The 27053-nt window shown below is 41.8% G+C and overlaps 1 protein-coding gene across 1 annotated transcript in view; it reads left to right on the plus strand.

The window, feature by feature from the left end:
• Positions 1–26732, plus strand: part of TFCP2L1 (transcription factor CP2 like 1) — a 32038-nt gene extending 5306 nt beyond the window's left edge. The window contains exons 3-15 of the mRNA XM_062607119.1: positions 13706–13782; positions 15368–15473; positions 15743–15849; positions 16440–16592; positions 17477–17587; positions 19320–19411; positions 20788–20836; positions 20933–21026; positions 21937–22027; positions 22714–22814; positions 23806–23948; positions 26039–26090; positions 26533–26732. Of these exons, the coding sequence (XP_062463103.1) occupies positions 13706–13782; positions 15368–15473; positions 15743–15849; positions 16440–16592; positions 17477–17587; positions 19320–19411; positions 20788–20836; positions 20933–21026; positions 21937–22027; positions 22714–22814; positions 23806–23948; positions 26039–26090; positions 26533–26570 (1214 nt within the window). The 3' untranslated portion in view covers positions 26571–26732. The remainder of the gene's footprint in view (positions 1–13705; positions 13783–15367; positions 15474–15742; positions 15850–16439; positions 16593–17476; positions 17588–19319; positions 19412–20787; positions 20837–20932; positions 21027–21936; positions 22028–22713; positions 22815–23805; positions 23949–26038; positions 26091–26532) is intronic.
• Positions 26733–27053: the final 321 nt, after the last annotated feature.

The raw sequence follows: 27053 nt of genomic DNA on the forward strand, positions 1-27053 counted from the left end.
GAAATACGACCTCTCCAGGCACAGATTATACTAAACCCTAACTACACTTATTTTCTACCAGGTTGTTGCTAGGCTAATGCCTTTGTTTACAAGCTGAAGGCTGTCAGCCCTGCTACTGAGACCCTTTCGTGCTTCAGGGCACTGTCCCAGCTCTTTAAGCTTTTTGTGCACTGAGCATGAGGCTTGCTTTGGTGCTTCTCTGACTAGGTTTTCTGTGAATGCTTGTGCAAAGCAGAGCCATGACCTCCTTTGGACTCTGACCTCAGGTGTGTCTGGCTGCTGGATCTGTGTTGCTAGCTGGTAGGAGGCATGGAGCCCCCATGGAAAGATGGCCAACTGCTACAGGCTCTGCTCAAGGAGCCAGATGTTTCCTGTTGCTTAAGCTGGCACTGCGCTGGCTCTCAGCATCAAAAGATGCTAGAGATGACTGTGTTCTCCCCGTTAATCCGTCCAAATAGCAGACTCCAGGAGGTGATACAGAGCACATCAAGGGTGAAATGGAAATGAAGTTTTTTGTCAAACACAGATCTGTCCTGTTTCAGAGTAAAAGATTTTCTGTTGTGAAAAGCAGTTGATGGCCAAACATTTTAGCATACATGAGGCAGTGCCTAGTTTCTGGTTGTTTTTTGTTTTTTTTTAACTTATTTTGGGGGGCAAAAGTTAGACCACTCTTCACACAATACAGTGAGTTAAAAAAAAAACAAACAAAAAAACCCCAAACAAATGAACAGAAACTCCAACTACAAAAGTTGTGACTAGAGTAATCTACACTTTCCTGTGCAAAGTAAGACTGTTGCTGCCTTTGCAGATAGACTGTGTTGTGTTAGGCCTTCTCCAGCTTCAACTGGACACAGTACTGACCTATTTCCTTGCCAGACCACCAGCTGTTGGGTATCTTCTGCATTTGTCTTTCATCCCTCAAGGGGGAAGGTGGGATGTGTCCTTGCAGAATACACCCTGGAGAGCATGAAGCTGGACAGGCCTGAAGGAACAAAGAAGGGATGAGTCTGGCAGGAGCTGTGCAGTGGGGCAGAGTTGGGAAGGTAGTGGGGGGAAGATGTGGGCACTCTGTAGTGCTGTTGGCTTGCCACAGTGGATGGAAACAGCACTTCTTCCTAGGGTCTTTAGAGTGATCAGTGGTAAAAGGTGGTGAACTTCTGACAGTTGAATAGCTTGCTACTTTCTGTTCCTCTTGGCAAGAGCTTTGCATCTGCCTGCCATCTTCACAGGAGCATCCTTACCTCATTTAACATCCCAAGAAATATGTCTTCCTCCTTACACTAAAATGCTCTGGATTTCTTGGGGGGAAAAAAAAACAACCCCAAACCTCCTGAAATTCAAGGCTGTCTGTATATAGATGGATGCTGTTTGGATTTTTTTGGGGGGGTTATTTGTTTTGGTTTTGTTTCCCCCCCGCCTTGAACTCTTGCCATGTACCTAATTTAAAAGCCATTTTGCTCCACGCAAGCAGGTTGCTTCAGAGTCCACACCATTGGCTGCACTTTTGCTCCCAGCACTGACCCTTTCAGGTAGCAAGGGTAGGCCTTGACTGTAAATTTGTCTGACAGGTAGTCTACTGTGATACTAAGTCCCTTAAACCAAAATCCCTCTCCTGTGCTAGTTAGGAAAAAGGGGCTGGAGTCTACTCCCATGTGGATATGCTGTGGGAAACTTGTTGGGTTCATTAAGGGTGACTGCAGATATGGGGAGAACAGCATGCTGGACATGCCTTTCAACCAGCTGTGGACAGAGCTGGGGAGTCTAATTTCTGTTGGTGGGATTTCAGTGCAGACAGTGTGTGGGGTTAAAAATATATGAGGATTGGTCTTGCAATTCCAGGACAAAGAATCCATTTGAGTTGACAGGTAATCTCCCATTTCACTTAAAAGTTCCTGTTTAGGAACTTCTACATAAAAGGGTATCTGGTCTTTTTCATGACATTTATGTTAAAAGCAATTCATTGACCTCATGCATTGACCTTCTGGAATAAAAAATTGTGTCTCTTCAAAAGCAAAAATTAAAGTGCCTGAGTCAAACTTTCTTCTTTCAGCAACACTTGTCTATGGGGACCTCTTTTGATTCTTGAGCGACAGTTTTCCAGCAGGTACCTGTTGCGTAGGTATTTTCCCAATCCTTCTCCAAAACCAGAGGAGGGTGCTGCACCTCTTTACTTTGACCTGCTCAACACATGCCCTGGAATCCCACCCAAGTGCTGTCACACTGATCTCTATTGTTCTGCCTGGGCTAGAGGTCCATGTAAGTTAAAGGCCCTGTCAGAAAATCAATCCCACTAACTGAATTGGATTGTATGAGCCTGGGGGAGGTATGTGAAGGGGACTGGAGCCAATACTACCAGCAGAAGAGCTGACCGACTCCAGAGCTCTGTGACCCAGCTGTAGTACCATAGCCATCTCATGGAGCAGTTTAGCCCATTCCCTTCACCTTATGCTGACTGCAAGCAAAGGGACAGCTCTTGCACCTTACCCTCTTTCTGCTCTTATCATGGTCTGGCCAAACATTGTTACATAAAACTTCTCTTCTTCCTTGTATGCTTGAGTTTTGTGATGGATTACTTTAGCAAATGGGTAACTTCATTAATGGATGTCCCTCCACCCTGTCTGCTCTGATAGAGAGCATCAGTCACAGCTGGCTCCTAGTAAGGCACATACAAATGCAGAGTGGCTGTCTCAGCTTCAACAAAGCAGTTCACATCCCATGTGGTTATTTATCCAAATTATGAGGACTGGGTTTGGGGTTTGCTGTTTGCTGTGTGACTGGTGCCACCACTTGCTGTCCAGATGTTCCTTCCTGACTTGAGCTCTTCACCACTTGGTAACTGACCATTTGTCACCATGAAGCGCTCTGCTCCCTGCCCTGAAATGCTCCACAGGTGACTGGTTCAGTGGTGGCTGGTGAGTGGACCAGCTCAGGAGATGGTCCATGTGCACAACTAGATGGAAAAAAGGTCAGGTCTGACAGGGCTATGGAGAAGGGAAAGCTGAAAGAACTGGGTAGGCAAGTTTAAGGCCAAGTAGCATAGAAGAACTGGAGGAGACAGTCAGATGATGTCGAAAAGGGTTTCATATGGGCTAGGAAGAAGGGCTGTCCCGTGGTTGTGTTTGTGTACAAATGTGGGAGGGCTTCAGGCTTGTGGAGTGTAATGACTTCTCACGAGCCTTGCTTTTCGCTGGATAGACCCAGAGAGATGGTCAGTGGCATTGAGGAGGAAGAGGCCTTCGGCCTGGGCCCTCCACAAAGGTCAAGGAGGAAGCTGAGAAGACTCCTGAGCTGGAAACCAGAGTTTTCAGCAAGAGCAGGGGGAACATTTCTGAGGGAGCACAGAGGAGTGAGCTTAGCTATTGTGTTAAGTTGACTTGGGGACATTCAGCAGTAGCAGGCTCCTCAGCTTGTCTGCTCCAGTTTGAAACCATGAGTGCTTGCTGGCTGCAGCTCTAGAACCAGCCTGTAAATGAAGTAACTAGAGTCAAATCCGTAGCTTGGCTTCCAAAGGTTGACTCATTACACTTGTCTTTCCTGATCTCTTCTCTGCCATGCATTCCCATGTTCCTTGGGAAACTTGGAGCTGGAGTCCTGCTAGCCCAAATTCAACATGATCTTAGTTTGCTAATCCTTAGAGCAGTTCCTACATTAAGTGATTTTTACTGGATCTCAGCAGGATTATTCATATGATGGGACAATGTATAGACCTATTAGTATGGTGTCCTAGCGTCACTCTGCTTTCAGTGCACAGAACTGGTAAAGGTCCTGTCCTTGCATTAGGAGCTGCTGCTGGCATTGCTGCTCTGGTCAGGGATCACGTCTGTCAACAGCTACACTGTCCAGAAGTCTGCTGCACAGACATCGCCTAACGTTTTTGGAGCTAGCCTGCCTTTTAGCGCTATTTCAGTGTCTCCTGTGGATAGGGATTTTCAGACAAACAATCAACCAGCAACCATATTACAAACCACTGCTTTAGCAAGAGGGCTTGATGCAGTTGCATATTCCATGGTGTGCAGTCATATGGGGTGTGGTTTGACCATGGCTGGTTGAAACTAGTTTCAAATGTGGACAGAAATGGGAGTACTGAAGGTGGTTCCAGAAATTGCACCAGGAGGAATGCGGAGGAAAAAAGCACTGTACAGTAGATCTGCATGCTAATAAATGTGGGAAAATAAAATTATCCCTTTAAAAAACAAATCAAAAAGCCAAAACCCACAAAAACCTGAAAGTCATTGCCCAAGGGAATTGGCTAGTCCACCACATGTGGACTGTGAGCTATTCAACCCATGATTGTGTTTCATGACCAGCGTTGGGTTGGCTCAGAGTCTCGGATCTAAATTACTCAAAGGGTGGTTAAGGTTGATAGCAAGGGGTCACTGAGGGCAGGCTGTATGACAAATCCAGCCCTGTCCCACAGTGGTACTTTGGAGTCACTGGCTGCCACCTGCCTGTACAATTTTCCCGGGCTCTGTTCAGCTCTCCAGATGTGTGGTTCTTGGCCATGTGAGGATTTTAGTATACAGCTGGTTAAGGTTAGGCAGGCTGGCCATCTCTACTTTACAGTGTCTTCCAGGAGTCATCTTTATTGCCAGTCCTAGACAGTCCAGAAAACAAACAAGCCAAAACCCCACACCATGAGAGAAAACCACTGACATCTGAGAAGATCTGCAATATTGGGAGCATTGTTGTAGAGGTACATAAGCAACAGATGCCTCATGAAGCTAAAGATGGACTTAATTTTAGTCTGGGTCGTACTTAAATGAAAGCCCAAGATTTCAGCCCTCAGATGCAAATGCATGCATCCAGGTTTGAGGCATATGTGCATAAACAGGTACACTTTAAACTGTTATGTTGAAAATCTGCTGGGTTTTGTCCTGCCTCAGCTCACTGCAGACCTGTTCTGATTTCTGCTCCAAAGAAAGGTGGAGAAAGCACTGGGCAGTGAGCAGGTGAAGAGGACACCTTGAAGGTGATTGCTGATTGCTTGGGTAGGGGATGAAATTGCTTACAACAGAAGGCAAAAGAAGAACCTTTGCCTCTTTTAAAAAGTCTAAAGTTCAAATTCGGTTGTCTAATCTTCTGCAGCCAGAGAACCCAGTTTTAAACACTGAGATTTACAGTAAATAGAAAAAGCTGGTTTGTATTGACGTTAAGTCCTACGTAATTGAGTTTTTATGGGGTCACAACTGTCTGAATGTTTGTAGTTTTCCTGGAACAATTCTTTATTTGCCTAAATGAAGTGTAGAGAAGGCTGAGTGACCAACTCTGCTTGGGTGTGCTTCTGGTTTAATTATAGCTCTATTTGTGGGATATTTTTGCTTTGTCCCATGCTAAGAGCTGCCTCTTTTCCTAACAATCACTGCCATTACTGACCAGGCCCTGGGTATTTCCAGGAGCTATGCTGCTGGTGGCCTCTCCTGTGTGAGCATGCACTCCACCCTCGCATGGGATCACCGGCACAACAGTGACTTTATGTCACTGACACTGTGAATATGAGGTAGATGCCCACCTATGCATCCTTGATTCCCTCATCATTGTAGGGTTCTGTACTGCTCCTTGACCCCTTTCCACTCTCTTCCTGAGTTTGGATGGCTTAAAAAATGTCTAATGAAGCTGGTTTGTCTTTCCCGTTTCTGAGACTAGTTACTCCATGGGTTTGGTTCTTGTGTTGCACCTCTTCATGTCTGGAGAAGGAATTTGTCTCCTGCCTGACTTTTAAGACAGCTCTGAGTAGGTTCTGGTGTCTCAGCTGAAGCCATTAATTGTGCTGGCAGCAATTTCCCCATATGTTTGGCAGCTCTGTCTTCACTTGGCAGCCCAGGGTAAACAATGCTGTCTTCAAACCGCACCATCCCTAAGCCCACTATGAATCTTGCTTCAGATGACAGGGCACCTCTGCATAAGTAGAGCATCTGACTTCTGTTGTCCCTAGGAAACTAGAATATCGGTTGTCTTTTAACCAAGTTTTCTTTTCTTTCTATAATCCTTTCTTCTGTTGCTAACATCTGGATGAAATTCAAATGGGATTGTGAACTTGCTGGACTGTAGCCTGTGCACAACTCCTACTGGAACCCTAGACTGATTTTGTTCTCCCACTTCCATAAATCTTCAGTAACTGTGAAGGAAGGAAGTGCTCAGAAGTTCCTCTGGGTGTAGTGAGAAGTAAGAGAATATCTGTAAAATTCTTTCCTTATGTTCCATGTTACTTTTTAACTTTCTGCCATTATCCATATCTATTTTGAGATTTCTATTAATATGATAGTGACATTTTGCCTGTGATTTTACAGTATTTTATGTTTGTATCAATGTACCTATCAATCTGAGAAGACATGGAAATTTTCCAGTTAGCTTACTCTAATTTGAGGTGTCCTAAAAAATCACGTTTTAGGTGGTAATAGGCAGCTTGAGGAGTACTGTAGTTTTGACATGTTTAGCTGTTTTTATAGGAGTAATACACATTTTGGGGGGAGTAATGTACCCTTTTTCTCGAAAGGATGGGGAAAAAAAAAACCACACCTTATTTTTTCCCCTTTGCTTCCTACCAAGCATTTATTATGTCTTCCTGAAACTAGTCAGCAAGTGTCTGGACAGTAAGATTCTTCTTGTCCTAGCTTGATGCCACATTTGTGACTGGTGTTGAAGGTGCAGTCTGCCTTGAGATGATTGCCAGTCACACCTTCTCCCCTGCTACATGGGTAGGTTCTGAGTGAGACTTGTTTTCTCTCACTTTCTTACTGTAGAAGTGTTGTGAAGGAAGTGACTTACCTGAGGGCATCTGAGGGAGGCTGCTGCAGGGGGTTAGGAGTCATACTCAGCTCTTCTGCATCCCTCTTCAGCACCCTCACCCAGGACCATTCTTCATAGTTATCTGAAACTCAAGTAAATATTAGACACAAAGCTACTCTTACAGAGCTATAAAACCTGTTGTCCAAATTGACTTAGAACAGGTTGAAACCAGAAAAAGCCTGTATTTTTTACTTACACAGAGGGGGCTGAGGTTTTCTGAGCTGGACAGATGTGACTAAGATAGTCCTGGGTGTTTCAAGTGCATGCTAGAGAAGTGGAAATACAGGAAGAAATTATTTTCACAGGGCATATATTTTTTTTTCAGCTTTCCATCGTTATTTCTTCACCAATTAATTTATATTAAAAATCACAGTTTATACCATGTCTTAGATTAGGTGGGGCCCAACAAAATGGGTGAGGTCTATGCAAGAGAAGCCCAAGTGCACATAATGAACTCTAGCAGCTGGGAGTGTTTCTTTGTCTACCAACTGGTTTTGTGTCCTTGATTCAAAGTTAGACTACAGTATTGGAGGAATTAAACGTACCTCCCTCTCTTTTGAGTGGAAACTGCTGCAAATGAGTGTTTCTTTTAGTGCCTGTTAGCTATGAAGTGTCACCACTGTAAAAAAGACCATCTTCAAAAGTCTGGGAAGAGTAGGGCTCAGCCAAATGTTCGTATAGTAAATGAGCATTGAATTTTTCCTCTAGCAAACTTGACTCTGAGGCATGTGTTTGGCTTTCCCACAAGAAAGGGGTAGGGAAAGAGCAAGGAGGGAGCTGGGAAACCCTCTCGAGCTGGGGGCAGATTGTAAAAGGAGGAAAAACATATGAAGAGACATGATGACAATGAGACACTGTGGTGTGGTAGTAGAGTTAGTAGTTGTTCTGTTGTGTTCTTGTAGTCTTTGCTACCCTGGTGGTAATGACAAGTAGGGCAGGTATCCTCAGTGCTGAAGTCAGATGGGTACAGAAACACAGTGGAGCTACGGTAGCTTTGCTGCAAAGGGAAACAGCCAGGAGGCAGGTGAAGGGTGAGACTGAATACTAAAGCAAGGCATGTGTAAATTGCAGTTCTTATTGCCACAGTGTAAGTTTGGAAGAAGACCATACAAAAGAGGAGCATTGGTCATGACTGGGCATGGACTGGACTGGTCATGGCTGATATGGATATGGTCTGGACACTGAATACCAGAAACTGGGAAGGTATGGCCAGAAAAGGGCTGGCTGTATTCAGTCTTCTCTATCTCTGGGTGCTTATAACTCAGTGCTGCGTTCAAGATGAGGTGTGAGGCAAAATGGGGCCTAAAGTGTTAGGATGACTCTTGTGTTCCTTTGCATTTCCTCTCCCACTGTTGGTCCTCCTTTGCAGGATTTCCATGTTCCTAGCATAGAGGAAGCTTTCAGGGTGGCCTTTTGTGTAGCTGGTGAATTCATAATATCCACTGGATAAATATCTCCTAAAGCGTCTTGTCAAATGAGGCTGCAGTAAGCAACTGCAGAACATCCACTGCCATTTGTGATCTGGAGACGGAGGATTCTGTCCTTCTTTCACACATGGGCCACTTCAGCAAGTCTTATATTAAGTTTTATTTTTGCTTTCGGCTGGCAAAAAGGTGTGGGAAATCAAGCATGCAAGTTCAGATGCCAGCTCCATCTCTCTTGCCTGTTTACCCTGGGGGTTCCTTAATCTTTCTTGTGAGAAAAATATCTGTGTGTGCCTGACACTCTGAGGAGTTGCATTTGGCTGTCTCAAAGGTGATCCTCCTGACTGCTGAATGTGCTTCGGTCTGGGAGGATAAATGCTTTCTTATTTTCCTCCCCCTCCTTCTGTGTGCTGCATTTGACTGTCAGCATTCCTTTGCCTTTATCTGTGCGCTATTTAGGATGTCCATATAAAGTTGCTAAATGGAATTTTTATTGGCCAGCTTGGCTTAATAATCAAACAGTTTCCAGGCTGGTTCTGTCTAGTGCTGTGTGGATCCATTCTGAGAAAGAGAACTCCCAGTCATTTTTTTTTAATCTTTCCACAGACTTTTGTTGGGGATATTGCTTAGTCTAAGGTTAGGGTTTAATTAATTGCTGAAAAGGGAAGCAGACTACTTGGCTAGATTAAGTAAGGCCTGATTCATACTGGTCTGGGACATCAGCATCTTAGTTGGAAATTAGCGTATTGTATCGTTGTATCATGCAGAAAACCACAAAATACGTAGTGCAAGTGGCCTTTGAAACATAATGCCAAAACAATAAAGAAAGCAAGCAAGATATTGTGGCTGTCGAGCAAATAATCTTTGAACAAAACGCAACTTTGAGCTTGAAATAATGATAATCTTTTATAATCAGAAATGGCCTAAAATTCCTGATGGCTGACTAAATCCCAGGAATGGAAATCAGTTAAGCTATTATGGCTTGTACCTTTTGAGTGGGTGAAAGTGTTCCTGTGTTAAACCAAATTATTTTTCATCTATAGCAAATTGTTGACTTTCAGTTCTTTTGTCCCAGCCTGCATTTAATGTGTGTTAGTTACCAAAGATGATAAAAGCTGAAAAAGCAAGCAGTCTATAAATCCTCTTTAAGATAGATGCGATTGCTTTATGAATCACCAAGCAGGAACTCTCTGAACCTGGGTGGTTACTACTTTGTTGGACACTACTCTTGTTCGTAAAGCAGAGTTGCTCAAACTGTAGCCTAGGAGGAGATTGCATAAATTTGCTGTTGCTCAGGGAATGTCTGTTCAAAACACAAATTACAGTGTATCATCACCCACCCAGGTTTTTATTGGTGCCCCTGAAGCTTTCAGTGAAGCTGGGAGACAAACTGCATCTCAGGAATTTACTGTGGTTTTCTAAGTATTTATTATCATTTTGTTCTCTGTCTGAGGTAGGGAAAAGGAGTTTTAGCAAGCTCCGTGCGAAGGGAGCACCAGGTCAGGCAGGCAGGCAGGCGACTGCTTTGGCCTCGCCTATCCTGGGGTTTAGCTTGCAGAATATCCTCTTACTTTAGCTAGTGATAGACATGCTTTAGGTACCTCTGTGTGCATGTGCCCAATATTACAACGTGACCAGAGACCAGGCTGGTCACCAACTGTATTGCCTGTGGTGATGCAGCTATAGCCAGTGTTGAGAGCATGGAAGGAAGAGGATTTCTGCAAATTGCTGGTTGTTAGCACCGGGTGTAAAACTAGCATGCAGCTATGTGGAACGTCCTCCTGGTAAAGGGAGACCCTCCAAAACTGCAGCTGCTGCTCTCCATTGCCATAGGTGTTTTCGTCAGGTTCTTCCTTCCGTCTGAGCCCAGTGGATGTTAAACCCTTCTCAGCTGAGAACCGGATACTGACTTTGTCAAAGACCGTTCAATCAAATCATTGCAGTCTCAGCATCTCTGAGATTACTCTGCCATGTCTTCAGCTTTACCACAAAGGATTGGCTTGGAAAGATGTAGTCTAATCTATATTAATCTGTATTTCTATCTGAGACAGGTGGAAAAACTCTACATAGGAGAACTCCTTATATTTCAGTTGTATGTTTTGGGGCTTAGCTGTTTGCAGTCTGTCTTGGGAACTGGGTGTATGGTTTGATTTAGTCACGTTGCAGCCACATTTATTTACAGCTTCAGATACCTGATTAAGAATACTCTGCTATTGGTTTAGATTTAGCAGAATATGGTCTGGCCGTGCCTGCTAGTATTGGTGAGTCAGTGATGCAGGATTGATCTGCGTACCAGAGCTTGAGTGTCTTCTTTGCCCTCTGACGCCAGGGGGAGTTCAGCTTTCTTCAAGTTAGGTCGCTATTACACAGTTTATTTTACAGATCCGAGTACTAATTATTCTTTAGAGCTTTCTTTCCCTGCAGTTGTTGTAGTTGCAGGGCTGAGAGTGTAATTCACTATTTCAGGACTTTTGCTGGTAGTGGTGGTGGAAAATGTAGAGTAAAGAAGGTTTGGAAGGTATTCTTCAAGGAAAAATATCCCCAATCCAAGCAGTTTGGTGCTACAAAGGTGCAAGTACCTGAACATTGTCCATGCTATGCGAATGAATTATGGGTACCATTAGCCACAAAGAAGTGGATTTTCTGAAATAATTTTTAGGGAGAATGAATTTTTCAAAATCAATACCAAAACGTTTATATATAAAAGAATTGTGAGGAATTGGGACCAAATTCTCACTGGCGGAGTTCCACAGAGAGAGAAATAAGCTGCATGTTTTCTGAAGCTTGGCTTGTTTTGATAACAATTCTATGTAGTAACTAGAGTTAAACATTCAGAGGTGAAGGGGAAAGCAGTTAGCATAAAATATCATGAGTTTTTTCATGGCCTAAACCGAGTTCCAGGGCTTACATCAGATGACCCATATATCTTTCATCAAAGCATTTTATTTCCTCTTTGGCTTTCCATTTAATATTAACTCTGTCTCCACTACAGGTTGTTTTTTTTATTTTTACCAGTTGGCAGAATCTGTTTCTAACTCTGTCCAAGCTAACTCACTCCCATCGGATGTGCAATGCCTGCTGTTTGCCAGGCTGCTTTATTATTATTCCTGTCCCATTCAAGTGGTTGGAAGATGCATGCTGCAGAATTTTTGAGTGCTTGATGCTAGTTTGAAAGGAATATGGCCAATGTTTTTATATTCATTATTTTCTTTTGTCTCGTTGGAACTACAAATAAGGCTGACCAAAGAGTAGGAGTGTATCAATGCAAAAAAGGTGTTCCAAAACCCTGCTTATTTCTGAGATGCTTGTTGAATGGCTGGCAGTGCTTCTGCTTCTACCGTTGCCTTCCTTTATAGCACATCTCATGCCATTTAATTTCTCTGTGTTACACCATGTGAGTAGTCATACATGTGTTTTACAGTCTCTTGGATGCTCATTGTCTCAAATCCTAAACTAACTTTCTGTAATGATTAATTAGCTTTGTATTTGTGTGAGAATGAACTGGAAGTGCAAGAGGTGCTTGTCTGTGTACCTTTGTTTGAGGTAATGAACTGTATTGCTTTATAGCTGGTGAAATCTATTCCCACTGAGCCATTGAGTAGCCAAGTACTTCATACAATATAGGTACACAGGTACAAGGTATGCACAGGTACATAGTACAACAGACGTGCCACTCGGGGACATGGTTTAGTGGTGGATTTGGCAGTGCTAGGTTAACGGTGGGATTTGGTGATCTTAAGGGTCTTTTCCAAGCTAAACAATTTTATGATTCTATGAGAGAAAACCATTTTTGTGAATTGGAGCTTGATCTTTTTTATGCTAATGCGACAGTGTTGATTATGTGAGCAGATATGTAAATCTCTTTAAAAATTGCCAAGAGAAAAATATTAGTGTGTATCAGAGGGAACATTAGAAAGTCTCTTGAATTAAAGCACGTAAGACCTCAATTTTGGGACTGTCAATTACAAAATGCACTTTTGCTGTCCAGTAATCTTCAAAGGAAGGTCACTGTTGTCATCTTGGTTTACTTATGCTCAAAGAGGTGGGTTAAAATCTATGCATGTTTCCCGTGCTTAATTTGTCACTTCATATGGTTTGTTCTCCCCTCTCCCTGTCCCCTAAGCCACTTGTTGGATTCATGGGTCATTTCCTGTTTGCAGAACTCCTATTGACATCAGTAGGAGTGTTGTGCAAACATTTGGGGCTTCAGTATGGCCTCTCCTCTCTTTATTTGCCCCCCCCCCCCCCCCCCCCGCCAGCTGAATAAGCACAATTATTCCTGGGATCCAGTGATATGGTCCATACTCATGCAGGCAAACGGAAGAGCTGGGATTCCCAGAAGGGAATCTGCCTGAAACGTGGTGCCCTTCTGACATATCTGCTGTCATAAATCTTCTATTTCTAGATCTCAACCCAGTAATGTGGCATTTTTTTGTCTCTGCTGGTAGCAACTGCTTAGAGGGAGATACAGCTGCTTTGCAGTTTTCTGCAGGGCCAGTTCTGCGGAGATACTGGTTGAGCTAGAAAACCCGAACTGATTTCCTTCTTAGGGCCTGCCTTATCCTACCTTGTGTATTTTTCAGTAAATGGGAAGATAGCAAGGTGAACAAGAAAAACTAGCTATAAGGTATACATATACTCCATTAATCCTAATAATCCTGTCCTGCCTCTGTGCTGGCTGTAAGTTTGTTGTAAAGAGTTGGTCCTGTACAATGAGGTTTTGTACTGTCGTAGCCATTTGTGCATGAGGTATCGAGACATCAGTCTCGTTTGCCTGCTGTCAGCCTTGGAGGGAGATGTTATTTCATAAATTAGTAGATGAATTCTACTGAACAGTCTAAATTTTCCTATGCTGAGAGTGGTGGTGGGTGCTGGAATATGAATTCCCTTCCCGGAATTGGTCCCTGCACATGCTGTAATACCCCTTGCTGCTTCCACACGTGTGTCTGAAAAGGTATTTGTGCTCTGGGCAGCCATGGTCTAGGTCTTATGGGACAAATCTTGTGTTTCTGGTTCACTGGAACACCCTACAGGCCTGACTGTTCTCCAAAGAAGGCAAGACTTTGCCCAAGTTGTTATCCTCTGCAGAATAGTGCCTAGACCTGTTGTGCCACCAGCTAGCTCTTCACACAACCATTGCTTCAGCAGAAAGGACGAACAAAGGCAGTGCTGTTACAGTGTTGTGACACAGGGGGACAACTGTCTCAAACACCTTGATGACTTTCTGAAGGATGACCAGGAAACTGTAGCAGCCCTGGGAGACAGACTAAGATCAATGCCCTAACTGAGAGCTTTTAGATGCCAAAAGACAAACCTTTCCCTCAGATTGCTGCTGTGCTTTAGTGCCTACTTGATTACTGGGTCAAATGCATTATGTTACCAAATATAAGCTTTCCCTGATCAAACGTATGTTTTATCAGCCACATAAATGCCAGCATGACTCTCTCATTGCTACAACGTATTAAACACCTTGGAAATGTTTCCTTAAACTCTAGGTCAGTCTTATGAAATCCGTCTACTTGAGAATAGGAAATTGGGAGAGTTTCAAGATTTAAACACAAAATATGTAAAGGTAAGGAGAAATATAGATTTCTTTTCTTCCTGCTATTACATACAACCTGTAATGAAGAGCCTGACCTTGCTCACACTGAGACAATGGAAAATACTTTGCCATTGTTTTTAATGGGAGCAGGGCTGATAGAGTTGTTGAGTGCTAGTTTCACGGGATTATGCAGCTTGGCTTTACAGGGCTTCAGGGGAACCTTTATTCTGTTTGTGACCAGGGCCTCAGAGTTTCACTGTGAATACTGGGTTTGGGGGAATCCCAAAGTTCAGAGGCGAACATGGTCAAAACTGCTGAGAGGCAGACTTGTCTCCCTTGGTAACCTCAGAAACATGCCTGGGCTGTTACAAGTCAAACGGAGGACCCTGATGTTTACATGGTTCTGAGATGCAGATTTTGCATAGCTTCAGTTTATTTTGTTTATGGGCATAATTATGAACATACAGAACTTGATCATTTGGTTTGGGGGATTTTTTTTGTTGTTGTTTTCCCCCCTCCCAAAACAGTTCAAATTCAAAAGCTTTGGTCTGGATCTTGGTTCTGGATCAACGTTCAAGCCTTCCTCTCCCCAATTCTTGGCTGTTCTGCCTCAGGATTTCTTTTGGGACTAGTTGCAAAATTTGGATTCCAATCTGGATTTCAAATGTTGTCCAAGTTTAGGTAGTTTCCTGTTTGTCTTTGGCCTAGGTCAGGAAGCATGTGGATCGGGATTCCAGTTTTGCAGGTGTTCCCACCGTGGCTTGCTTGCTTCTTGGAGCGAGGGTTTGATTTGGGCATTTCTCAGGTTCATTGGCAAAAATTCCTTATTCATTTTATACAGAAGCCCCTAGGAGGAGCATGGACTTGAGAAAGTGGAACATAACGGGTCATTAACTCATGCAAGTGTAGCACTCTGAATATACAAAAGGATATATTAGTTAGGAGTACTTTGGACTTGTCTGCCCTCGGGATTGCCCTTATTCCAGCCTTTTTGCTCCAGTTATTGACATGGCTGCACCATTGCAGACCAGAGATGAAAATTCTCCTGTTACAGAAGTTTTCCTATTCTACACTTTAACTGGGGCAAATCCAATGACTGGCTGTTAATGGCTGGAATGAAGTTTAATTCCCACTGACAAGGTGTCTGGGCATGTCAGCTCCACTGGTGCAGGGACAGGTGAGCTGGCTTTCACATGTGCTAATCAGAGTGGGATATACTGGGGTTGGGGAATGGTATAGACGCATTAAATATTATCCCCTTGTGAGCTATTTTGGGTTTAGAGGCAGTATAGTGATGTCTATGTGGCATGGCACCTAAGATTAGGTGGACATTGCTATTACACTTCCAGACCAAATCCCAGAAAGCTGTACAGGGCTGCGCTATGCAGTGTAGACATGCCCTGTGAAGGGGAAAGGGTGTTGCTGTCTCACTCAGGGGTCCCTTAGGAATCTGAAAAACATGGTGATGGGTCTCTTAGGTGGACCCTCTACTCTCCTCATGACTAAGGATGAGAAACATAACAGATCAGCTTTTGCTTTCTACTCTGGAAAACCAGTCATCTCAAGAGAAGGGCCTCTGGATCACATTGTTCAGCTTGCTGTCTTTTCTCAACAGAGCATAATTCGTGTAGTTTTCCATGATCGACGCCTGCAGTACACAGAGCATCAGCAGCTTGAGGGCTGGAGGTGGAGTCGGCCTGGGGACCGCATCCTTGATATAGGTGAGACTATTTAATTATGGTTCCTGTGCAGCATTTGGAAGCGAGAGGCTGAATGACATATGCAGTATTTGTATGTGTGTTTAGGTTTTTATATCCTATTCTCGTAGGAATCCTGTATGCCTTTGGGTGGGAAGGAGATCTAGCATTATAGGTCCCAGATAGGTGTATCATTGGTGGCTTGCCTTTTCACATGCATCTTTTAGTTGTGTGGAAATGCTTTCTCTTCTTCAATTTAATATTTTTAAAATTTTAGGGGTTTTATTCTACAGATATTCCACTGTCAGTTGGTATCTTGGATCCGAGGGCCAGTCCAACCCAGTTGAATACTGTTGAATTTCTGTGGGATCCATCAAAGAGAGCTTCAGCATTCATCCAGGTAAGAGAGAACTGATATTTCTGTGGTAAATACAGTGGTGAGATACCTTACAAAGACCTGGAGAGTTAAGGTAACCAGGAAACGAAGAAGAAAGATGCTAATGATAATATACAAACAGTTGTGTATAATTAATTTGTAGGCTGCGTGCTAAACCAACTTGGTAGCAACTTGCTAGCTTTGGAGTACTACTTACTACAGCTAGGATTTTAGGATTTTTTTTCTTTTTTAACGAATGATGTTGCTTTATATACATGAACTTTGTCTAGAGGAAATTGTCCATAACCTGTTAGTTTTGCTTGCTTTCTTCCTTTGTGAGTGTTTCTCATCCCAAATGCCAACTGTCTGATTTTAATCTGTGTGTGGGATTCTCTTAAGTTAAAGGATGCTTTTCCTGATGCTCTGTTTCTTTCTGAGCTGCTTGTTCTTCTAATTGTTTTGTCCTGAGGAGCAGAAATGAAAACATCAGAACTCTTCAGCCTCTCTTAGCTTCTCAGAAGGAGCCAATACCTTATGTTCAGGCAGAATCTGAAATTCAGGTTTGCACAGGTTCTGACTGTCCCCAGAGATGAGCACAGCTTTTGTTTTGCCAGGTACATTGCATCAGCACAGAATTTACTCCACGGAAACATGGAGGAGAGAAAGGTGTGCCCTTCCGGGTGCAAATCGACACATTTAAACAAAATGAAAATGGTGAATACACAGAACACTTGCATTCTGCAAGCTGCCAGATCAAAGTGTTCAAGGTATGAGGTCTTTGTCGTCAACTAGGTTAAGACACAGGAGCATGCATAGTTTTTAAATTGTGTAGGATTGATGCAAATAGTGGAGTAAAAGAACAGACTTTTATCTGGGCATGCTTCAGATCTTAAAGAGGGCTCTTGCGCACAAAGTGATATAAACACAGAACTACACAGCCATTCTAGTTAAATTCAGATGACCCAAGTGCTGCACCCAGACTTATGCTAGTCCGTTATGCCTTGAACACTATACAAATACCGAGATGCTTAGGGTATCCTCTGTGTTTTGGTGTTTTGAGGCAGTGATGACATTATGGCATCTCCAGATTTCTTTGTTCAATCCTCCATGAACAGTGAGATTTTGGAGACCTTAAATACCCTTTTTTTTTGTTACAGCAGAGTTCCTCTCCATGCTGACTAGGGGAGAGAAAGATTCAGGGAGAAAGCATCTCTGAAGATCCTAATCTGGGCATGGCACATGTGTAGACACTTAACAAAAAACTTTTCTTAGGCCTGTTTTCTCAAAGGATCTTCTGCTCCAGTTTTGCTCCTGTGAGCAGTGTCTTACATGTTCCTGGAGAGATGGTACAAATACCAGTTGAGGTGCATAACTCGTGGAGCTCATGGTCTGAAATGAGTAATACCAAATCTCAGGACTGTGGTCAGCTTATTTGGCCCAATAGACATTAATGGGGGGTGTTACAGAAACAGTGGAGATGCTTCGTTATATTTTTTTGTCTAGGAAATGCAGATCTGATCTTAGTCTGTATTTAGAGTCCCCACAAATCTTAAGGACACTTTTGTGAATGTATTAGAGAAGAAATCTGTTGGTCTCTGTCTCCAAACTTGTAATACTTGGCATAAGGGAAAGCTTGTGCTTGTGCTTATAGCCTAAAGGAGCAGACAGAAAACAGAAGACTGACAGGGAAAAAATGGAGAAGAAGACCACCCAAGAGAAAGAGAAGTATCAGCCTTCCTATGAGACAACTATTCTCACAGAGGTAAAGCATTTTAGACATCATACTATTTCTGCATGTTGGGAGATAGATTTGAGAGGAAATACAGTCTAACTGAGCCCTGGAGATTGTCTTGTGGAGACATGTATGCCTAGACCTGATTGAAATTGAGAGCAGAGTGAGGTTACAAAATGTCTCTCACTGTTGAAGTTTATAAAAGATGCCAAAGTTTCTTATGTTTTAGGGTGCAAACCAGCCCTTACCAGCCCAGCTTTAAAAGGAATATTTATCTTGTGCTGTGCTCCCAGGCACTTGTCATGGTGCTTAAATGCCAGTTGTATGAGGCATTTTCTTCAGGCTGTCTGGCAAAAGCTTGTGGTGGAGATGGGGCACTTGAATAGATGAATAGGGTGTCTGATTAAATTATTAGTTTGTTTTTCTGTGAATGTGCCTGTGAAGCTACTGTTACGTACAAGATCTCAGAAGATTCTGGCTTGTACTCTAGGCATATCTTGGATGTCTTATATTCTGATGGATTTGGGGTGGAGATGTGTGTGTTTTTACTCCTGCCTGCCATTACTAAGATTCAAAGATGTATATATAAGCTTACCCCAGGCTGCAGAATTACTAAGCAACAGGACTCAAGAGAGTGGTTTGAAAGTGCTGTTCCTTCAACCTGTGCGGATGTGTTGTTGTTTGATTTAGTTCTTCTGTTTTTTGAAGTGGCTTGCTGAACTTCTAAAAAACAGAGGTTTTCTTAATTTAAATAAACTTCCTGTTTGTGAGCTCTGGTTCTTCCCGCTCAGTTTTCCTCACATTGCAAGGAGCAGCCAGCATGTTTTCTAATTCAACATGGTGGTTGTTAGCAAGGCTCTTGTGTACACAGACCTAATTCTACTGAGTTGGCAGATCCCAAACTCTCCCTGTGAGCTCTGATGCACTTTGACATATTGCATGAGGAAATGTGGGTTGCTAAAGAGTTAAATATTTGCTAGTGCTCATGAGATGATAAAATATTTGCTAGATGATAAAACTCCAAAGCTACATTTGTTGTCTTTTTATCATTGCAAACAAGGATACTACAGAGCATTTTCTTGAGCTCTTGATGGTGGGGTGTTCCACAGGGCTAAATTTCTCCTGCTGATTACAGTGGCTTAAATTCAGAACAGAGTCACCAATTCTAGCTGGGTTGCTCTGGTTTTACAGTACTGTAATGGAATATGGAGTTTGACCTATATTTGTGAAGGCTTTTAGCAGTTTTATGTCTGTCTCTCTCAAATTTTCTCCATATAATACCCATTTTTAACTTGAGCTGTTCAGCTAATAGCCAGAGGTTTTAGCAGACTGGTTTGAATTCTGCTCTTTCACTGGTACTAACCTGAAGCACTGCCTCTGGAGCATATTTGTCACTCTTCCCTGGATTTAATTAGGGATGTATAATTGAGACCAGGGGTATTTCTGTATCATTGCTGCCTTCCGTCTGCACTGACTTACTGGCGTTGCCCTGACTTACAGCTGTGCACATTTTGGCCCAGTGTTATTTGGGGACAGGCTTTGTGAAATGAGGGAAATGTGGAATGCACAACTGGAATCAATCTGGCCCCTGACAGCCCTCTTGGAGAGCAGTGTAGAAAATCCATGGCCTGTCTCCTTCTCTCAGCAGGAGCGATGAGCTGAAGTTAGTGGCGTGGCAACAGCATGAATGTGGTGTTAGAGGAGAATCGAATCCTTTATTTCCATCCTTACGAAAGTATCCCCACTACTTTTCTTCCAACAGTGCTCTCCCTGGCCAGATGTGCCTTATCAAATGAACAATGCTCCATCTCCAAGTTACAACAGTTCTCCCAACAGCTTCAACCTTGGAGATGGGTATGTAACAAATAAATGCTTTTATATTTCTTGTTGATATCGTAGTGTTGCATGGATGTTGTTTGTGTGCCCATGCATTTCATACCCTGGAAGAATAGGTCAAGGGCCACTCTTCTTAGGAAGGGGAAAATATTTACCACTAAGCATTTTAAGACCTTCCATCCAGGAATTCCCTGTAATGCACAGTACTGTTTCTATGTCCACTGCTTATGTGGTGGCTGGGAGGTGAGCTTCAGAGGGTCACCAGGACAATTCCTGCTATAAATTTCCTTTCTTATTCTTCTGTTCTTCAGAGAACACACAATGCCCTGTACCAGCATTTCCCACTGTTTTCTGACAATAGTGTTAAAGTGTTTCAGCCTTCCTTTCTGTCTTGAGGTAGTTTGGAGTGCTGGATTCCCAGTTGAATGGGAATAAAGGAACCCTGTCTGTGGCAAAACAGCCTGAGTTTTGAGAAGGCATTCTAGAACATATTACTAAAAGGAGGCATATTTAATTCATTAATGTAGCAATCATAAAGAAACAGTTTTAGTGGTCCTGAAGTACCCAACATGATAGCTGATGACAGAAATAAACGGCAGGGTCCCTTGGTACTTCTGAGTCCTCCCTGTGACATACTTGTCCCTAGGAATTTGGCATGGGCCTTTCTTTTCCTCCTCTAGGACTTTGCAGCCTTGTTGCCTTCCTGCACAGTTTATTTATTAATCAGTGTTGTATCATGAATTTTCAGTGAGCAACATCAACCTATGCATAAAGACAAACACTGAAATGAGAAATATTGGTGTTAGTAGAAGGATCTGTTAAGCATTTTCTTCCACTGCTAGATGATTAATTCTTTGGGATTTGATCAGTTGAAGTTCTGTCTATGTCTTAGGAGGGTTTAATAGAAACATGGTTTTATGTAATATAGTTAAATTGCAATTTCCTATGTTTAAGATAACACCAGGGTTGAGTTATAAGGTCCTTTATTAATTTTTTGTGATGAATCACTATTAGACAGTGGATTTAGCTAAGGGATTTCTGGCTTGTAGAAATTTTGAGTTCAGCCACTCTGTAGGTCACAACTTTCATGCTTAGGTGGTGTCACATTAGTAAGCCATCAGTATGGAAAAGTTTGAATGAGGTCAGTAAACTGGGTAGGACCCCAGCTGACCAACGAAAGGCATGAGCTGGGGTTTGGGTTTTTTTTCATTATTTTTTCTTTTTGTCCAGACTTTGGACACATTTTTAAAAATCTGATAGAGGAAAAAGCCAAGTTGCTGTGTAACTTGTGACGGTTGAGTCAAATGGAAGAGGGGGAAAAGGATGGACACTGCTATGTGAAATTTAAAATAATGTGTTTTTTTTCTCTTCCAACTTTGCATAATTTTTTTTAGCAACAGTTCTCCAACCCACCAAGTGGAGCTCCTGCCTCCCAGCAATGATGTAAGTACTTGAGATCATGTTAATGTGGTGCTTTTCTTTTTTAGGACACTGGTGAACAGTTCATTTCAAGACCTTCTTATTCTTTTTGCAATGTAGCATCTCCTTCCTTCTGCTTCTATTCAAGATGCCCAGCAGTGGCTTCATCGTAATAGGTTCTCTCCATTCTGTAGACTCTTCTCAAGTTTTTCGGGTGAGTTTAAACAGTCAATCATTTTGTCTTTATTCTCTTTTGTAAGGGCAGCTCAGGCTTCGCATCAAGAGCATCTGCTGCTGGCCACTGTTCGTGGGATCACTGGTCTGATCCAGTGTGGTTGTTCTTTTGTTCTTAGATTTGTTAGCATTTGTCACAACAGTTTGTAGAAATATAGAATAAGTAAAGATGAAAGAGAATAATTTGAGATGGAAGGGACTTTTTAAGTTCATTAAGTGTTAGCCTGCTTGAAGTAAGTCCAGGGTCTTGTACAGTTGCATTTGGGTATCTCCCAGGTTGGAAATTTCACAATCTCTCCAAGCAGCCTCTTCAAATACTTGACTACTGTCACAGTGAAGAAGTGTTTCCCATGTTCTGTCTGCTGCCTCTCATTCTGTCCCTGTGCACCTTTCAGAAGCGTCTGGCTCCATCTTCACTGTACCCTCCCATTAGATAGTTATACACAGCAGTAAAATGGTGGAAGGGGGAATTTTTAAAGATGTTGAAACCTTGAGGAGCCTCTCTCTGACTTGCAGCAGGGGGGTTGGAACTAAATGATCTTAAGGTCCTTTCCAACCCTAACTATTCTACACTTCTATGATTAAATAACCTTGTGAATATGGCAGGCAGAGAAAACTGGGCATTTAATGGCCAGTGTTAAACATCTAGCTTGTCTCTGACTTGGCTAGAGTATCTTTCAGTGCAGGGCTGCTCTTCTAGCAGCTTCTATCACTCTGCACAATGATTGATTTGCATTGTACACCTCTCTGAATCTGCTACTCTCTAAGGAGATCTCTCTGATTTAGCTTTGTGAATTCTCTCCTCCTGGCCTTTTCCTGCTGCCCATACACACAATTTGGAAGCTAAGATTTGCTTAACTTCTGAAAAAAAATCAATTTGAAATATGTAGGTGCTGACTTACTGAAGATGTCCAAAGAAGATTTTGTTCAAATCTGTGGGCCTGCTGATGGAATTCGGCTCTTTAATGCAATCAAAGGAAGGTTTGTACTTCTTCCTTCCTTTTTTTTTTTTTTTGTTATGGCAGCATCCTCTGGTAATTTCAGTCTTAACTAGAAGTTAATCCTGGAGCTGTAGCATTTAGACTTCCTTTTAATACTTCAGAGAGGTCATCTGAGAGGATGGAGATCACAATGGTATTCAAACCCAAGCACAGCTCAGACATGTTGCTGAAATGAAGCAGCATAATGTGGATCTCCAGTGCTGGATCTGATATGCTACCACCTCATAGCTTCCCTCCACTTTATATGAAACACAGCCTACAATACGCTGTGTTGCATCTCCATCACAGGTAACAATCAATGAACAAACCAACCTCTGGAGTCTCAAATGACTCCTAAACTTACTTTTATTGCAATAACATCTTAAATTTTACAGCTGGGCAGGATTCAAATCAGTAAAGGCAGGTATGATGAGCTGCTTGGCAAGTGCTGTAAACTTTTTATTCTTACTTGATCCTGATGAGATTTAGGTGCTCTGCTCTGTCCCACCACCTCCCAGTGGGCTCTGGCTAGACCCCCTAAGACATGTAGTCCCCAGCATTCAGACTACCTCTTAGCTGGTTATTTATGCACAGATTGAATGATTCCATCTCTCATTGCTTAATAGCTGACTGGAACAATTTTAGATCTACTAAATAACTTACTGCTGTTTTTTTAATAACCCATAGAAATGTAAGGCCAAAAATGACAATTTATGTCTGTCAAGAACCAGAGCAAAACAGGTCCCATCTCCACCAAAAACGAGAAAATGGAGATAGCAGTCTTTGTGGTAAGTTTTTATGTATAGACTTTGTTAAAACACTTAACCTGGTGAGAATGTTGCTTTCTACCTGAGCTTCTGTGTGGGACAGCTTGCTGTTTAAAGAGGTCCTGTTTATCTCAGCTCTGCCACTCCAGTTAGTTTCAGGGCTACAGATTCCAACTGGTACCATCTTGTTACAGGAACAGACCAAATTTATAAGCTATCTGCAGAATGCTCTAGCAAAATCTCTGTTGAGTTCTTAATAGGGACCATAGCATTAAAAACTAACCCCCCATCCACAATTTGCTTAAGATTATGGCTTGTTTGAAAATATTCTGGGAAATGGAAGGTCTTAAAGTGAGGCTCTAATTCTTGAAAGTTCAAAGCTTTTGGAGACTCACTGACCTTAACTGTCCCTCATGATGCGGTGTATGATCAAATGAGAACAGAGATTGTCCTTAGTTCTTGCACATAGTATAAACTAGGCACAGCTTTTCTACTTCGTTGTTTCTACCATTTGCGTTGGATTTAAAACTTAATGCTGTCATCTACAGTTATGTGATACATTGTAGTCTTTAGTTTGTGCCTATGGGATCAGTAGGATAGCATCTAATGAAATACTACTTTTTTATAACATAATATCATTTGTTTTACTATTTAATTGGATCTACTTTAAAATGTCAAAACAAATAAAAGTAGGTTATAAAAAAAATTAACATTTTTGTGAGAGGGTTTATTTGGTGCCCCATGATACATGTTGTCATTAGTGCCTGTGTTTTCCTCTGGGCAAAAGTAACGTGCTTTATTTTTCCATGGCATCCAAATACTGGGTATTTTTTTACAAATCATCAAGCTTGATATTTGGGGGCTGCTTTAAAGGTAATAAACTTATGTATCCACTGTCAGGATTTGAACCTTGGTCTTAAACCCATTTGGTTGTTGATATGGAGCATCTTGGTGTTATCTGTAGTTGCTATTCTATAATTATAACTCTGTAATTACTTTCAACTTGTTGCAGTATATCATGCAATCTTCTTGGAAGAACTGACCACGCTGGAATTAATAGAGAAGATTGCAAACTTGTACAGCATTTCTCCACAGCAGATAAATCGAATCTATCGGCAGGGACCCACAGGGATCCATGTATTAGTGAGCAATGAGGTAAGGAGTTAATGTAAACTGTCAGAACTGTAACAGTTGTCTGACTTCTTGAAGTTAGAATGGCCTTTTAAATTAGGGAATGAATCTTCAAGGAAGCTTAGCAGTTACTAATCCTGACAAGTTAAGGCAAATACTTAAATCATTCATGCATATCATTGATTTTGGTGTGTTTTTAAGATCATTGCTTTGTAAAAGAGTGTTTGCATTTTTTGTTGTGGTTGGGTTTTTTTTGCTTGTTGTTTTGGTTTTTTTTTAGCAAAACAGAACAAAATAATTCATTTCTTCTTCATGTTGACTACTGAAACAAATTTGGAGCAAGAATCTAAAATAAGAACCTTTAAAATTAAATAGGATATTTAATTTCAATTTAATTTTCTTCTTCCCTCAAAAAGGCAGGTTTGAAAATCTGTAGGGCAGTTAGTCTTCCGTCTTGGCCAGTGATTACAGCCACTGGGTCAGAGTCAGTGCTATGTAAGTGCACACTATAGTTTAATGGACCTCTGCTAGCTGTTTGTGTCCCATTACATGATGGCTTAATTTAGTCCAATCCATTAACTTGCAGGTTAATAGTGAGTTGCCCTTCTTCCTTTTTCCTCCCTACTAAATTACTTACTCATTCATGCACCAGAATCACTTAAGAAGCTTCATGTATAAGAAACATTGTTAAAACAAATGAAGCAGAGCGCAGGTCTCAACTGGAGCCTAAATCGAAGGCTGTAATGCTTATTCCTAAAGTCTCCTTGCTGTTTCAGCCTGATTAAATCTGAAACCCTGATGCTTTATGGATGTAAAGTGCTTGGAGGCAACTCTTGGTAGGGGAATTGCCTGAACCAGTCTGGGTATAAGGCTTTAAGTATTTAAGTCAATTATTAACAATGTATATTGCTTTTTTAATATTTTTTTCTTGTTCTAGTACTATAGTGCAAAAAATGAGGCACTCTATGAATGTACTTCATGCATCATTAGGCACAGACTGGCCAGTGAAGTTCGATTTGCAAGAGCAGGGGGTGAATGTTAAACCCAAAGAGAATAGAGAGGTTAGTCTAAGTTGAAAAGGATATTTGGTGTGAGAACTTACACTGGAAAGTGCTTTACTTGAATGGTATTCAATAGTTAGAAAAGGGCTTTTGCTTAAAGCTGGATTTTCTGAGCTTATCAGAGAGGTTCTGGTCACCTCCCCTCCAAAGTTAGGTGTCCAACATCTGCTTCAACTGTCTGAGACACCCCTGAAGGTAATTTATGTCCTCTGTTCCACACAACTACTCTAAGGTGAGAGAGTGCATTGACTAAAGATGAAGCTTCAATGAGCATTTCAGTTTGGATCTGAAGTTAGCTGAATCTTTTAACTTACCTTTTTAGTTAGGGGCCTCACTAGAACCTGCACGTGTTCTGAAAATCTAATTTTATCATGACTAACTCAAATCACTTTAGATACTTATCTTGCTTCCCATGATCTGCCTTGACTCTCCTAGCAGTTTCATTAAGATTCCTGTGCCTCAACAAAATACAAACAGGTAAATGATTCCTGCAAGCACATTTTGACTAATATCTAGTAAAAATATCCAGGTGGATGCTGCTGAGATGGCTTTTCAGTAGCAATTTGCCTTTATTCAACAAGGAGTCCATTTCTCAGTGTTGACCACCTCTGAGTAGTATTTCAGATGCTAATGTAAGCTCAGCTGAGCTTCATTGTTCAGCTATATGTGTATTTTAGGAGATGGACTGTCTTCATCCAGCCTAAACTAGTATAGCTTCACTGAAGGCAATTAAGAGCATGGTCCTAAATAGACTAACCAAGTGGTATAAGAACTTAAAGGATCAAGAGCTGCAAAGAGGGTGGTAAAATGCTGAACAAGCTAGATCAGTTCCAGGCAAGCACTTTAATATGTGCTTCTCTTAAACACATTAGCAGCTGCAAGGATCTTAATCAGTCATGTACTTTAGTAATCTTATGGGCAGGGTTACTCAGGACTCTCTAGGACTGGACACCAAATGTTGTTTGATACCTCTCCTCTGAAGTCTATACTGGCACTGAAGGAAACTTGAATGTAATTGCTCTTATGTTGGCTTTTTTTGCTTCTGCCCTTCAGATGGTGCAAAACTTCCAAGATGAATCTTGTTTTGTTATCAGCACATTAAAAGGTATGTATTGCTGTTGCTTTTACACGTGGCTCTAAAGATAATTTCTCCTTTCGATTGCACTAAATGTTATTACAAACTTGGTGCTGTTACCTTGAAAAGATAAGTAGTCTAATTTAGTGTAAGGAAAGGTGTTGCATCAGTTTACACTATGATATACTGATGAATCTATGTTTTCTTCAGTTACACTTATAAAACTTTCATAAATCCATTGATAACACTGACATAAAAGGGCAGAAAGCCCTCAAGTAAAATGGTAAAAGGTGACTGTTAGTATGCTGTATTTTTTAATGTAAATGCTTTGACCTAGATGTTCAATATTGATTTTCATGAGTGCGTTGTAGAACAAGGTTACAAACTATTGCAAACTACCTAAGAAGAAATCTGGAGCTCTGTGCTGTTTTCAGAAAGCAATGAAAAAATGCTTTGCATTTCTTTGTTACAGCTGAAAGCAATGATGGCTACCACATCATTTTAAAATGACCGTGCTGCACAGAAAGACTTTAACAGCCTAAAATTTAGTGCCTCACTGAGATTTCTACAACCTAGACTGGAAACATGAAGAACCTTCTGGATAAAATGCTCCTGTGAACTAAGAATTACCAAACAGCCTAAGGAAAAACCTACTATTACAGATACACATTTCTGGTGGTGTGTGGTTTACTTTTTTGTTTGGTGGGGGGTTTTTTTAATTTTTTTTTAATAAGCTGGAGCTGAAAACATCCTCAAAACTTGTACATTTTTCTTCCGCCTTCCCTTCCTCTTCAGTCTTAAAAATTGTTGAGGTTTCTGCTTATTACTTAGGAACATCTGCCTTGTACTAAAGGGAAATGAAAGATAAACAAAACCCAATTTATAGACCCCTCGTGGTTGGGTGAATTGATTTATTTTCTCTTCTGAGCGCTCTCTTGCCTTCAACACACACCCTGTTGCTGATTGACACAGGCTCCCTGGGGCTTCTCTTTT

This window comes from Pezoporus occidentalis, unplaced genomic scaffold, assembly GCF_034315485.1.
Source record: "Pezoporus occidentalis ecotype Australia unplaced genomic scaffold, CSIRO_AGI_Poc_V1 ctg12, whole genome shotgun sequence".
Taxonomy (NCBI): domain Eukaryota; kingdom Metazoa; phylum Chordata; class Aves; order Psittaciformes; family Psittacidae; genus Pezoporus; species Pezoporus occidentalis.